Source organism: Vanessa atalanta, chromosome 11 (genome assembly GCF_905147765.1).
Source record: "Vanessa atalanta chromosome 11, ilVanAtal1.2, whole genome shotgun sequence".
In the NCBI taxonomy this organism is placed as follows: domain Eukaryota; kingdom Metazoa; phylum Arthropoda; class Insecta; order Lepidoptera; family Nymphalidae; genus Vanessa; species Vanessa atalanta.
Window position 1 is genome coordinate 11,288,970 of NC_061881.1, and position 12,927 is coordinate 11,301,896.

General features: G+C 31.8%; 1 protein-coding gene across 1 annotated transcript in view; it reads left to right on the plus strand.

Annotated features, from left to right (window-relative positions):
- LOC125067230 overlaps window positions 1-12,927 on the plus strand; it is a 94,425-nt gene that overhangs the window by 63,767 nt on the left and 17,731 nt on the right. Inside the window, exon 4 of the mRNA XM_047675703.1 lies at window positions 9,366-9,574. Coding sequence (XP_047531659.1) covers window positions 9,366-9,574 — 209 coding nt within the window. The remainder of the gene's footprint in view (window positions 1-9,365; window positions 9,575-12,927) is intronic.

Below are 12,927 nucleotides of genomic sequence, written 5' to 3' on the forward strand. Positions count from 1 at the left end.
AGCGGCGAATTGATGATTTAAGGAATGGTCTTTTCACATGACCACTAACCATCAGATAGTCTATTGGACATTATTTACAAAAATACATATAATTAGATTTTTACTCTGTTTTTGGAAAACAGATATTAGAATTAAAATCAGTCAACAATTGTAAAAATATTTAATTTGTATTATGTACAAATTGCGTTAAGAACATTCATAGTTATGAATCTAATTAAGCTTAATTCGTATTGTGTTAAGATAAGATCTTAAGTTAGTTATAAGGTGAAAAGCTTTTATTATAAAGAATATATTAATTTAATTACGTTTCTCCATTTTCACTAAAACACTGTCTTACATAATAATTACAAATAGTATTTCTGCGAATCTAAATGTTTGATTTTTTAAAAACAACTGTGTTTTGGTATAAAAAATTAAATATAAATGAGTGCAATTTTATTTTTTCTCTCTTAAATACACAGTTCGCTAGTAAAAATTCTTTCGTCAAAGCTTGTGTGTGCTATTCTACCGCAGCTACAAGCAATTCTACCGCCTTTACGCGTCATTTTCTTGGTGTTAGGGCTTTGCAAGCCCGGCTGGATAGTTATTACTCACTTATCAATTTTTCTACCACCAAACAGCAATACTTAGTATTTTTGCGTTCAGCTTTGAAGGGTGAGTGAGCCAGTATGTATCTTAGCTCTCAAGGTGGCACATTGACAGTGTGAGGAATTATTAATATTTTTTACAGTACCAATGTCTATGTAAATAAATAGAGACTCTTATTAGTATTGATTTAAATATATTTAAAAATAAAACATGAATTAACACTGAAACTCAACCGAATTTTTATCTACTTGAGTTTTATTATTAAATTGCAAGACTAATTCGCCACTTAATGCCACATCTAGAAACAGCTTTTAATATTATAATTAAATTAAATATAAAAATTCCTTTCGAACATTCTAAACAAAGCTGATAAGTTAACTTTATATTCATGCCCTAAATATTTAAATATATTTTCTGAAATGTAAATGTGTTTGATTCAGTCAAAGTTCGCGTGATCTGATCACGTGTGTCACGTTGGAGTGTTACGTTGACTGCTCCATAGGCGTGTAGGTACGTTAGCGGTGTTGTACAGCTTATATGTCAGCCATATATATCATTGCTATTGATCTTTGTATTCGTTTTCTCCTTTAGTTACTCTCATATCCGCGGTAACTCTACTCGTATCTTATGATAAACTTTTAGTGTCACCATTAAATTTTTTATTTAAGTAAGACAAAGGTACATCCAAGATTGCTGAGAGGTTAGAACACGTATATTTAGAGTTCGAAACCAGACAAGCACCACCGAATTTTCATGGGCTTAATCTCTGAGAAAACTTGAACGCATTGTACAAAAAATTGCCACACGAGTCCAACATTACTCCATTGAATCAGCGTGGTAGAATTCATTTATACTTCTAACCTTTCCCTCGAAGCCAAAGGAGGTCCTAATAAAATATATACAGAGGGTTCCTTTGTTTAATTTTGGTACATCGATAAGAAAATATAACATCATCATCCTCATCTCTATCTGACGTCATCTCACAACTAACATTCTTTCGACGCATATCATCTTTCACACAATCCATCCATATTTTCATAGGTCGTCCCCTTCCTCTATATTCATCCACGTTCATGCTCAAGACCTTCCTCACAATATGTTCCTTATTCCTCCACATAACATGCCATGACAGCCGCCTTCCGCATAACTTCGCGACTATCGGTGCCACTTTCAAACTTCCTCTTATGTACTCATTCTTTACTCTATCCATTCGCGTAACACCACACATTCCTCTCAACATTCTCATCTCCGCTACATGCAGATGTCTTTCATTAATCCCTTTTGTGACCCAACGCTCTGATCCATATAGGACACCAGGTCAGCAGGACAATGGAAATATAACATAGGGATCAGAATTCAAAATATATTGAATCATATCTGAAAAACTTAAGCACTGGCTTATGATAATGGAATTAAATCACTGGTTCTCATTGTAGTTCAAGCACACAACCGCCAGTCAGCCTAATGCAAGCAAAGCGCTCCTGATTATATCCACAGACAATGCCATTATAATATTATGTCATAGTGTTCCAAGCATAGTGGAATAATATTCAATCAAGGTAGCGCGACTGAATTGGATTTAACACAATTGTTATATTGTCTACTGTAGACTCACTTGTTAATAATTGTAACATTGTTGATTATACTAAAAATATAACGTATTATATGTATCACTCGCCCCAATTTATAAATAAAGGAAATTATATGACATAACTTCAATTTATACCCTACTAGCGAACCCCAGTGGCTTCGCACGGTTGCAATACTGGTACTAAATATACTACAGAATGTCATCGCATACAAAGCTGCTTTTTTCATTAGACAATACAAACCACTATTTCCCTGCATTTTAAATCTGTAATATGTCTAAATTACATGCTGTAAAGGGCCATATTGATCTATATTAAACGCACAATGTATTTAAGGTGCTTAATTGGATAAGGATGAATGCTGTAAAAAAATGGTTATTGTGGGTTATCCCTAAGGGATAGACATATACAGTGTCCTGGACTTTTTTGAAGACTTTTTTAAGGTGCAATTTGCATTTTTTTAAGGTACAATACTGTAGTACATTATTTTGATCTATCTTGTAGGGTTCAGCCAGCGATTGCAATGCAAGCACAAAAACTGTGTTTACTGACGACATCACATTAGAAACCTCTAAAATTATCAGCGTTTCTCTACTATATTGTGCATGTACTATACATAAAAACCTTTCTCTTGAATTAATCTATCTATTAAAAATAACTGCATCAAAATCCGTTGTATAATTTTAAAGATGTAAGCATACACAGGGACAGACAGACAGCGGTAAGCGTTTTTGCTTTATAATGATAATACTCAGGAATAATATGGGTTTTTACCCGTGGACTTTTTTAGAACTGGATCATTCGTTCCGGAGATTATCCCATACATACAAACAAACAAATTTTACTTCTTTATAATATTAGATACATAAAAGCAGTATTCATATAATTAAGATAAATAAGTAAGTTCAACGATTCTCTATCTTGTATATTTAAAATCGTTTTGTAATATTTGTAATTCATACCCAGTTTTTAGAAATAACTTACTTCATTATTATAAAATTCATGATTAATTTATTTTTTTAATATAAATAAACAATTGTAGTGATTATGATGCTGATGTTCTTAATATATTAATGGTATTAATTTTCACATTTTCTATCTTCTAATATATGACCGTTTATTTTAAGTTTTTTTTATTTCCTCTGAATATCAAAAAAATCTGCGCTAGGGCAGCAGCAGTACGTATTACGTATATTTTAAATTGCTTCTTGAAAACAGTAACAACTCCACCAAACCGCATTGGAGCAGCGTATTCCTTCCTAAAAGGCCGGCAACGCAAATGCAAGCCCCCCCCCCAGGAGTTGCAGATGTCCATGGGCGGTGGTAGTCACTTTCCATCAGGTGAGCCTCCTGCTCGTTTGCCACTTATAACATAAAAAAAAACGTTGAGGAATATGCTCCAAACCTTCTCCTCAAAAGGAGACGAAGCCTTAGCGCAGCAGTGGGAAATTTACAGGCTGTTAATGATTGAAAACATCGTTACACTTACGAATTATTATTATTAAAATAAACAGCACCTACCATATATTTGTTGAATCTTCAGAGGAAACGTGCTAATAGACATGCATATTTGATATTTCATTATTGTTATAATAATTAATTTCTACGTGCTTTTATGTGTGAGTGTACATCTACAAACAAAAATAAAAAATGTGTTATAAATTTGACTTAACACTTTAACTCCATCGTTGATAAACATTTACGCTAGCTTTACACAATGCATCGCACCCTTCGGTCGATTACCTGAGCTATCACAAACAACAGTCCATTATTTGCACGTGGTAAGCCACGCAAAAAGAAATATATGCTGGCTACAGAGTCTAACGCTTGCATGTTGATTGTTGTCTCATAGAAAAACAACTATTCACAATAAAATGACTTGCCGTTTGACAAAACTTTGTAATATTTCTACCACTTAGCTAGAGTTCGTCAATAAAAGTGAGAATTTACAAAATTCTACAATTTACAAATATGTGAATACTTACTACTTCACGAATTGTGATAAAGTATTTTCTGTACTTTAGTGGCATCAAACATTTTTATTTATTGCGGCCTTACAAATGGGCCGTCTGATTGTATGGGCCACTTTTCATAAACATGGGTGCCGTAAAAAATCTTAACCATTCCTTATATAAAACGCTACCAATGATGGAAACCAAGCCGTTATGTCCCTTGTGCCTGTAGTTACACTGGTTCACTCACCATTTAAATCGGAACACAACAGTACTAAGTATTACTGCTTGGCGGTAGAATTTATGATATTGGTGTAGGTAGTACCTAAACAGATGACCATACACAAATCCCAACTATCGAGCAGATAGTTCTTAGCTATGTATGGGAAGGTTCGTTGTCAACATCCAGATATTTCCGTAACATTAAAAAAATATATATATTCCTTATTTTTTATTAAAATAATAATTCCATAAATCCTCTCAATATTTTTAAATCGTAATCTCTCATTCGTTTAAAAACAGATAGTGGTAAAACCCTTATTTTACTTCTTACGAAGCCAGAACATGCAGCCGATATTATTACGTATTCTGTGTTTAACTTACGTTAAAGAAATAACTGTTGATTTTATTTCCAGATACAATTGTTTTCATTTTTAATATGAACATCTTTTTGAAAAACATTCCATCAATTTTAATATTTTTCAAAAGAATTAATTGAATGAATTTAATAACAATATATTTACAAACTTATTGAAATAACTGGAAATTCTTCATTTTAACAAATTAACATATTTCAATCAGTAATCAGAATTTTCAACTATTTACCGGCTTCCTCCCATTACTCCTACAACGTCTATGTTATTAAAACATTTCTGTATGTCGCAATCCTTATTCAATTTAATAGTATATATGTTAGAAGGTACCTGGAGGCTTATTGGAACTCTTTAACGGTTATTTAACAAAACGCCAGAAATGTGTTGGTCATGATAATGATGTTAGTTCATATTTATCTGTGATACAAGGAGTCTCTCAAGGCAGCATGCTGGGCGCTATGCTATTCCTCATAGGTATTGATGTTGATATTCATTTGTATCAATTGTAATTATGATATGGGAAACATTATATCTTAAGTGAATTATATTGTTCCGCTAATCACAAACGACATATGGGAAGACTTTTATGTAACCTAGACATATGTAAGATTGTTGCTCACGATTGTTAATTAATTTCTAACAATCTCTAAGAAATTTCTTGAAGCAGAATTTGCCAAAACTCTTGATTTAAAAAAATATTTAATCCTTGTTCGAGAGATCTTATGGTCGTCTTCAAATAACCGAGGTATATGAATACAACAAATCTTTTTTTGGCATTGTGTCAAGCTATTATAACGCATTTCTTTATACCTTGAGGGGGTGTCAATGAGACAACTCTTAAGATGATTGCGTTTCGATCAACGAGCTGTACTCCGTATAGCTTTCTTCCACTTATATTTGTCTTTCATTAACATGGGTCATTCACTTTATTCGCACTGTAATGTTACCGTTTATAAACTCTTCATATTTTGGCGGACGCACAAATGGACCAACTGATTTGTAAGTAGTCATCACCACCCACAGACAACGGTGCCGTAAAAAATGGTTTAATCATTCCTTACATCACTAATGCACCAACCTTAGTCCCTTGTGCTTCTATAGTTGCTCAAACTAGAACACATCAATATTAATTATTGCTTGGCTATAGAAAATATGACAAGGGAGTGCTAACTATCCTGACAAACTTGCACAAAGCCAGCTACCCAGCACCACCAAGTATATAAAAGCAACATCGTAACCTAGATTTATGTAGCTACAGCAAACATACTCTGTGTACAACCACACATCATTTATGACATACTTAATCATACTTCTTTAAACGATTTTATTTGGTCCATTTCTATAAAACAACCTTAATAGAATGAATGATACTCATACTTTTACAAATCCATATATAAAATTGAGATTACTGAACGGTTACTAATTAAGAGTGAATTATGAAGACAGTGAATAAGTCTTTCAAGTTTATTACACACGCCCAAAAACACGACATTTGTGTCTTAATAGTTTAAACGTTCTATTTTTAAAATCTGTCCTAAAGCTTTGATCTTTCATGATATTTCTGACGAGGTGAAATGCGGAGTGAAATAGCAATTCGCTGCAAGTTTCGTAGTTCAAAGGCATATTTATAATCCTAGAACATTTATTTTATAAGTATATTTCACGAAAATTATCTTTTAATCAATAAATTATTGAAATTGTTTTTTAATTTTCGTATATATTATATATTCGTAAATATTCGTAATATTCGTATAATTTTTCTAAATATTCCTAATAAATCTTAAAGTTTATCTCAAATCATTATAGAAAACAGACAGTGAACACTATTCCTACATTTGGACACAATGCTAACTTCTGTCACGAGACGGTCTAAGAATTTCTTTGACAACCGAGAGACATTTACATAACGATAACACAAAGTGCGGAAACATTGTAGCCTACATTTACAACTCAAAGTGAATCTACCTTTTCTCCTCCCAAAGAAATATCACCTAATGAATTCCATTAAAAATACAGGGTGTCCTGTAACACAGGCGCTATCGGTAATTTTCTTTATGCTGAAAATGCCTACGATTCTTATTACGTAGAACATAAAGGCGATAATGGCTCAATAATTTCACCATCTGCGATCTTTAACACTACAAGCGGGTTTGGGGCGTTGAGGGACATTACTCTTTGCATTTCATTTAACTTTACGATAAAATGTATTTTTATTGCTATTTCTTTTTTTTTTCTTTGCTAATTTAACGCGCCCAGATTTTATTAGTTGTTTTGAACTTCACAACGTCAGTAGTTAGATATACAATTAATGGATACGTAACGCTAATCTTTTTTCTATTAATTTTAAAATGGCATAAAATATCTACATATAAATAATGTATAGTAAATAGTAAAATTTATAAATGTCCCAAGCTCCCAGGATCGGGACTCCTTTCCATTTGAGGAGAAGTTTATGAGCTCATATCACCATGCTGCTCCAATGTGGATTAGTAGAACCTCTTTCATTTAACATATGAGATTGATCTCGTTCATTCCGTCGAGCACGTGATGAATTATAAGTAAGTAAGTGGGTACCACCTCATAAAATATTCTTCTGTCAAACAACAATCTATCGTATTATTGTGTTCCAGTTGGAATGGTGAGTGAGCCAGTGTAAAAGATAAAATGTGATGTAATAAGATGTGAATGTGATGATTTATATTTCGTACTAATATAATGTCTACAGGTAAAGATGACTTAACTTCAAGTTGTTCATTTTCCTTCCCATAAATAAATTAAAGATTTTTTACTAAAACATCAAAATTATAAGAACTCGTAAATAAAAATTGACTGGCAGGCAATACATATTAAGGAATATATAACACTTTAAGAATTTAATTTATGAAATATTAACATAGCATCATATTTATTTGTTTTACTTGAAAATGAAAATTCAATAACGTGTTTTATGATTTTTAATACTTTTCATTTATGAAGAAATTCCATGAAACAAAATGGTAAATATACTAAAAAGGAATTTACAAATTATTGAAATATTTACGTACCAACGATAACAAATAATATACACTAGGTTGGGTAAACAAAAATATGCTTCTTAATTTTAATCACAGTCCACCCAAAAGTTTTAGCATTAGCTGAAATTATTTTTACAAATTTATTAATTTCCACTTAAAATATCCTTTTTCTTGTAGAACACTTTTAGCTATTGTATTAAGTAGTGTAGCGCTCGACGCTCCAGGCATCGCCTCGGGTCTTCAAACCTTGTATTGGCGCTTAAAAGTTTATAACAAAAGAATTCATTCTTCTCATACTTACCATTTTCACGGTATATTACAGTTCTGTTTTTGAACTGAAACTTTTTTGTACGCGATGAGAGTCGAATTTCAAGGTTACGTGCATTTTATTAAACTTTAATGATTTGTCTTCTATTACGTGTTCACTCATCATACTTTTTTATTGCAGATTTTTTTTTAAATATATTGTCTATATCAATAAAATAGAAAATCCAGGACATAATGATCAATAATAATAATAGTACTAATTATTAAAAGAACCAATTATAAATTAGAATATATTTTTTGGTTGTATTCGACAACAAGCATTAATTGTCATAGCTTCAAAAACTTTTAGAGATTTTTATAAGAAATCGACTACGAATAAAGTTTGAGAATCCTTGCCCGCTTCTATCTGCATTACGTTGTTAACAAAAAGGGGGGTTAGCAAAGGGGACCTTGTCCTAAATAACTTCTTACTTGAACAAATTTATGCGCTATCTTGAGATGCTTTTAGTTTAGTTTGAACATAAGACGTTGTTTTGGGATTAGCGACTATTTGAGGTTACTAACGTGTTTTTCTTAACTTAATATTGTTTAGTCGAGTTTATTTTATGATGTTTTCTTTCTATTACTTTTGAATTAAAATTTATTGCTTGTTTATTTTTATGTTTCGAATTAATTTATAGTATGTTAGATATAGTTTATTTTTCTGTATTCAGAGTTCTATTAATAGTGGCATTGTACAAATCTATATTCTATTTCAAAAGTCATATAATCATCAACTATTATAATGAATCGCTCATACTGATATGTATATGCACACATGGTAGGTAGGCAGTCTGTCCTACGTACGGTGTACGCCACCTGATAGTAAGTAGTCACAATTGCCGCCCATAGACATTGGAATCGTAAAAAAATATTAACCATCACTTAAATCGCCAACGTGCGATCGTCTTTTGAAACTACGAGTAAGATGTTATGTCTATCGTACCTATATTTACACTTGCTCAATCGTCTTTGAAACCAGAACACAATAATTCTATATACGCAGATGGGTTTGGCAAAACCCTACAAAGTAATTATTTTATTTCGATTTTGATGAAATTGAGTTTCAAGGGAAGAATTTAATTGAAATAAAAATATTCAGAACTAATACCACAAATTAAGTACTGGATATAATCTAGGAACAAATAATTTTAGGGTAAATGTTTTAATTGCAATAAACAGAAATAAGATTATGTAAAATAGGACCTTATGCCATTTGTACCGCGTATATCATTTTTAAAAGCAGGTGTAACAATTGTCCCTAAAATCTAAATTACGATTTTCAAATAATTGGGCTAATTATAATATTTAATTTGCCAACAGGTATTGGTGGTCTGCGAGCGATTGACCTAAGGATATCACCTCCGGTAGTACAGAGAGGGTCAGATGTGACGTTAGCCTGCCTTTATGAGCTAACGGATGCGCCATTGTACTCCGTTAAGTGGTACAGAGGGCGACACGAATTCTACAGATACTCACCTACAGAGACGCCGGCTACGAAAATATTTCCTTTTGCTGGGATCAATGTTGACGTAAGTAGTGAGAAGTTTTATGATTGCTTTATTTTGTTTCAATAAACTTCATTTCCAATAAATTTAATAGAACATCTACAAAATTTATACAAAACAAATTATTGAAATGAACGTGTTTCTACTGTGAGTTTTCAAAACAAACTATACGAGTTAAAACTGACCCTTCCTAGCTGCCATTAGGCGGTTCAAATACTCTTAATTTCATCATCAGACCCGCTGGATTCGATGCGATAGACTTAGTTTTCGATTTTGAATTTCAATACTAGCAAAGTTTAAAATTGATACAACGATTTTTTGCTCTCTAGATTTGTTTACATGCTGACTTTGTTAGCTCAAAGTGAAGAGCGTGATAGCCAAAGCTAATAAAACGCATACAGCTCAATACACTAGAGCAAAAAACTTTTTGAGTTGGAAATATTTTCTCTATTGTTGTAAATATAAATGCATTGTAATTCGACCTTGAAATTTACTCATAATCTTTACTTTTTTTTTTAAATACTAAAAAGACCATCAGTCAATATATTTTAAGAACGTAACAATTCTTCTCATTCTAGGAAACATTAATATACAATCAAACTACTAACTGTAACGCTTCATAATAATTACAGGCGGCTAACTGCAACTAATTTATTCGTAAGAGCCTGAAACTTAAATAATAATCAATCTAACTTAGCAATGGATTGGGTTAGAACTATCTTTAAACTTATACACAATTTAATTTTTTTCATAATTTAAACGAGAATAATCCAAAAATATTATGGCATATTTCTTACCTACCCTTAATTTAATACTTTGTCATATTTTTAGACCCTCAATATAATAAGGGTTCACGTACAATCAATAATGATTAATTCCTTTTTTCCTACAACTACAATACTTTTTTAAACAGCAACATTTCTAAATGCATGAAGAAATATTTATTTTAGATGCTCTGATCTTTAAACTTTTAATTACGATATATTCAGAAAGAAAATTCGTGGTGGCAAAAAATGATAAAAGGCATATTTTGGTGTACATGCTCTTTTTCTCTGTAAATCAATCATCAAAATTAATTATTACAAGTAAATTTTCAATGGTACAATTCTGTATACATAAAGTAAACGCTCTAATCCGTTATAAAACAGTTTGTCGAATAAGGCCTTATATATTATTTGAATTAAATAAAGCCCTTTGTGTAATACTACCTTTATGAGATTATTTAAAAATAGAAGATTAAAAATCAATAATACGCAACTCAGATAAAAGTATCGAAATAGTAACATTTTCATATTCTCAAGATAAAACCACTAGGTGTGTCATTTCTCTCGGGAGCTAACATTTAGGTTACGTACAATTTGTCTTACACTTTTGTGAAAGATGTCAAGTTGGTATCACTGAATACTCTAAAAGGGTTGGAAGGGTCCTTACGTGAGTCAAGTTCCTAAATATGTTCTCGCGTTTATCTTTTGGAACGAGTGCTTCAAAAGAATCTTCAATTTAATTCAACCTTTATTGGGATAATCTTTACAAATTTGTCCTTAACTGTTTTTTTTTTTTAGAAAATTCAACTCAAATATTTAAAAATTAACAGATGATGTAAAGAGTCATAGTTTCTTATCCAATTAGAGAGAATACATTTTTGAGATATCAATTTGTATTTAGAATATTATTTTGCCGGAAAGTCATTGTCGCTCGTTGTTGTTATATGTTTCTTATGCTCTTAGGGTAAATATTCGAGCTTAACTTACCCCATTGCTTTAGTTCGGTTTTATGTGAAAGAATTGAATCTGACAAATTTAAGAGTTTGTTAGGCTACATGAATTAGAAACACAAATTAATAAGATAAATATTCGGTTTTTAGCGTGATCGGAACGCGTGATCCTTGTTCATGACCCAAACATCCTATTTTCAGCAAAATCTCCCCAGATAGTAAACATATATTCACCAGGCGAATTCATGTAAAATACATGCAGAAATTTACAATTACGTAGCACGAAAAATAAAGCTAATATTAAAATAGAAATAGCTGTGTACAAGAAATACATTTACCTAGGAAGAGATTTACGGTCTGTTACGGGTAACGATGAAAATGAAATTCATTACTGTATGTGGCTATATTTTTCAGCAGAACTTTCTTAAAAACTTGTATAGCATAATGTAATTTTTTATAGCAAAAATAGAAATGAGCTCTCATAATTCATCCCAACCAAAAGAAATTTGCAGAAAATTCAAATTATAATATTATAAAAATGTAGACTAAAATCATAAGTAGAAAAATTATGCACTAAAGCTTAGCCCATTGCAGGCTGTTTATAGTAGCGTAAATTTTAGACTAAAATTATTTTAAAATGTTAAGTATACTAAGAATACATTTCTCGGTTGCCGTTTATTCGGTACAAAATGTTGAACGAAATTGGTGTTGTCCGAAACAGATGCAGGTAACCATTTATCATTTCGTTGTTGTTAACAACATTTACCTACATTTCTCTTTGAAATAATTAAATTCTTAGTTGAACTCCTCATAACGGTGTAAGGCATAAGAGGCTGAGCTATATTTCCTTACAATAAAAATATTAATATTAATGCAATATATCGTCATGGAAGATTTACTGATAATCAGTAAGAGGTAGTAGATATTGTATCATGATCACATGAATATGGTAAATGTAGGTAGGAAGAGCTAGCAAACCTCTCTAGGTAGATACCACCTACTCGTCATATATAATACCGACAAAGAGCAATACTGTCTATAGTCGGGTTCGGGATAGAATAATCCAGTGTAGTTAACAGGCATTAGGGACATTATAACTTAGTTCCCAAGATAGGTGGCGTTAGGGATGATTGATATTTCTACTTATACGCCAATATCTATACTACAGACTTCTTACCATCAGGTAGCCCTTCAGCCTGTCCGCATACCTATTTCAAAAAAAAAAAAACTTTTTAAATTATCTGTGCTACAGTACGTATTTATATTTTAAGATATAATTGTTTTAAGTCATACGCTCCTTTTGCAAATACTCAGCATTACCAAGGCAAACATTTGCCACAACATTCTAAAACACGTTACAGACACGTGCAAATTTCTGCGCAGTGCGAAATGTACTTTTTCGCCGTCTGGGTTTTTCGTTACTTTCCCTCGTAGCACTTTCATTTTCTGGCATGTGTTCTATTAGCGCGCTAACTCTTGTCTCTTGAAACGTTTACTAAGATACACAAAGAACCCTCGCTTCAACGCGTCTGAACAATATTCAGTAATAGACCGTAATTGTTTTGTTAAGATCCTTTGTTGCACTGACATTTTGGATTAAACAATTAATTGAAATTCCAGATATGATACACTTAATTTTATTCAAGCCCTCTGTCAAGACTCA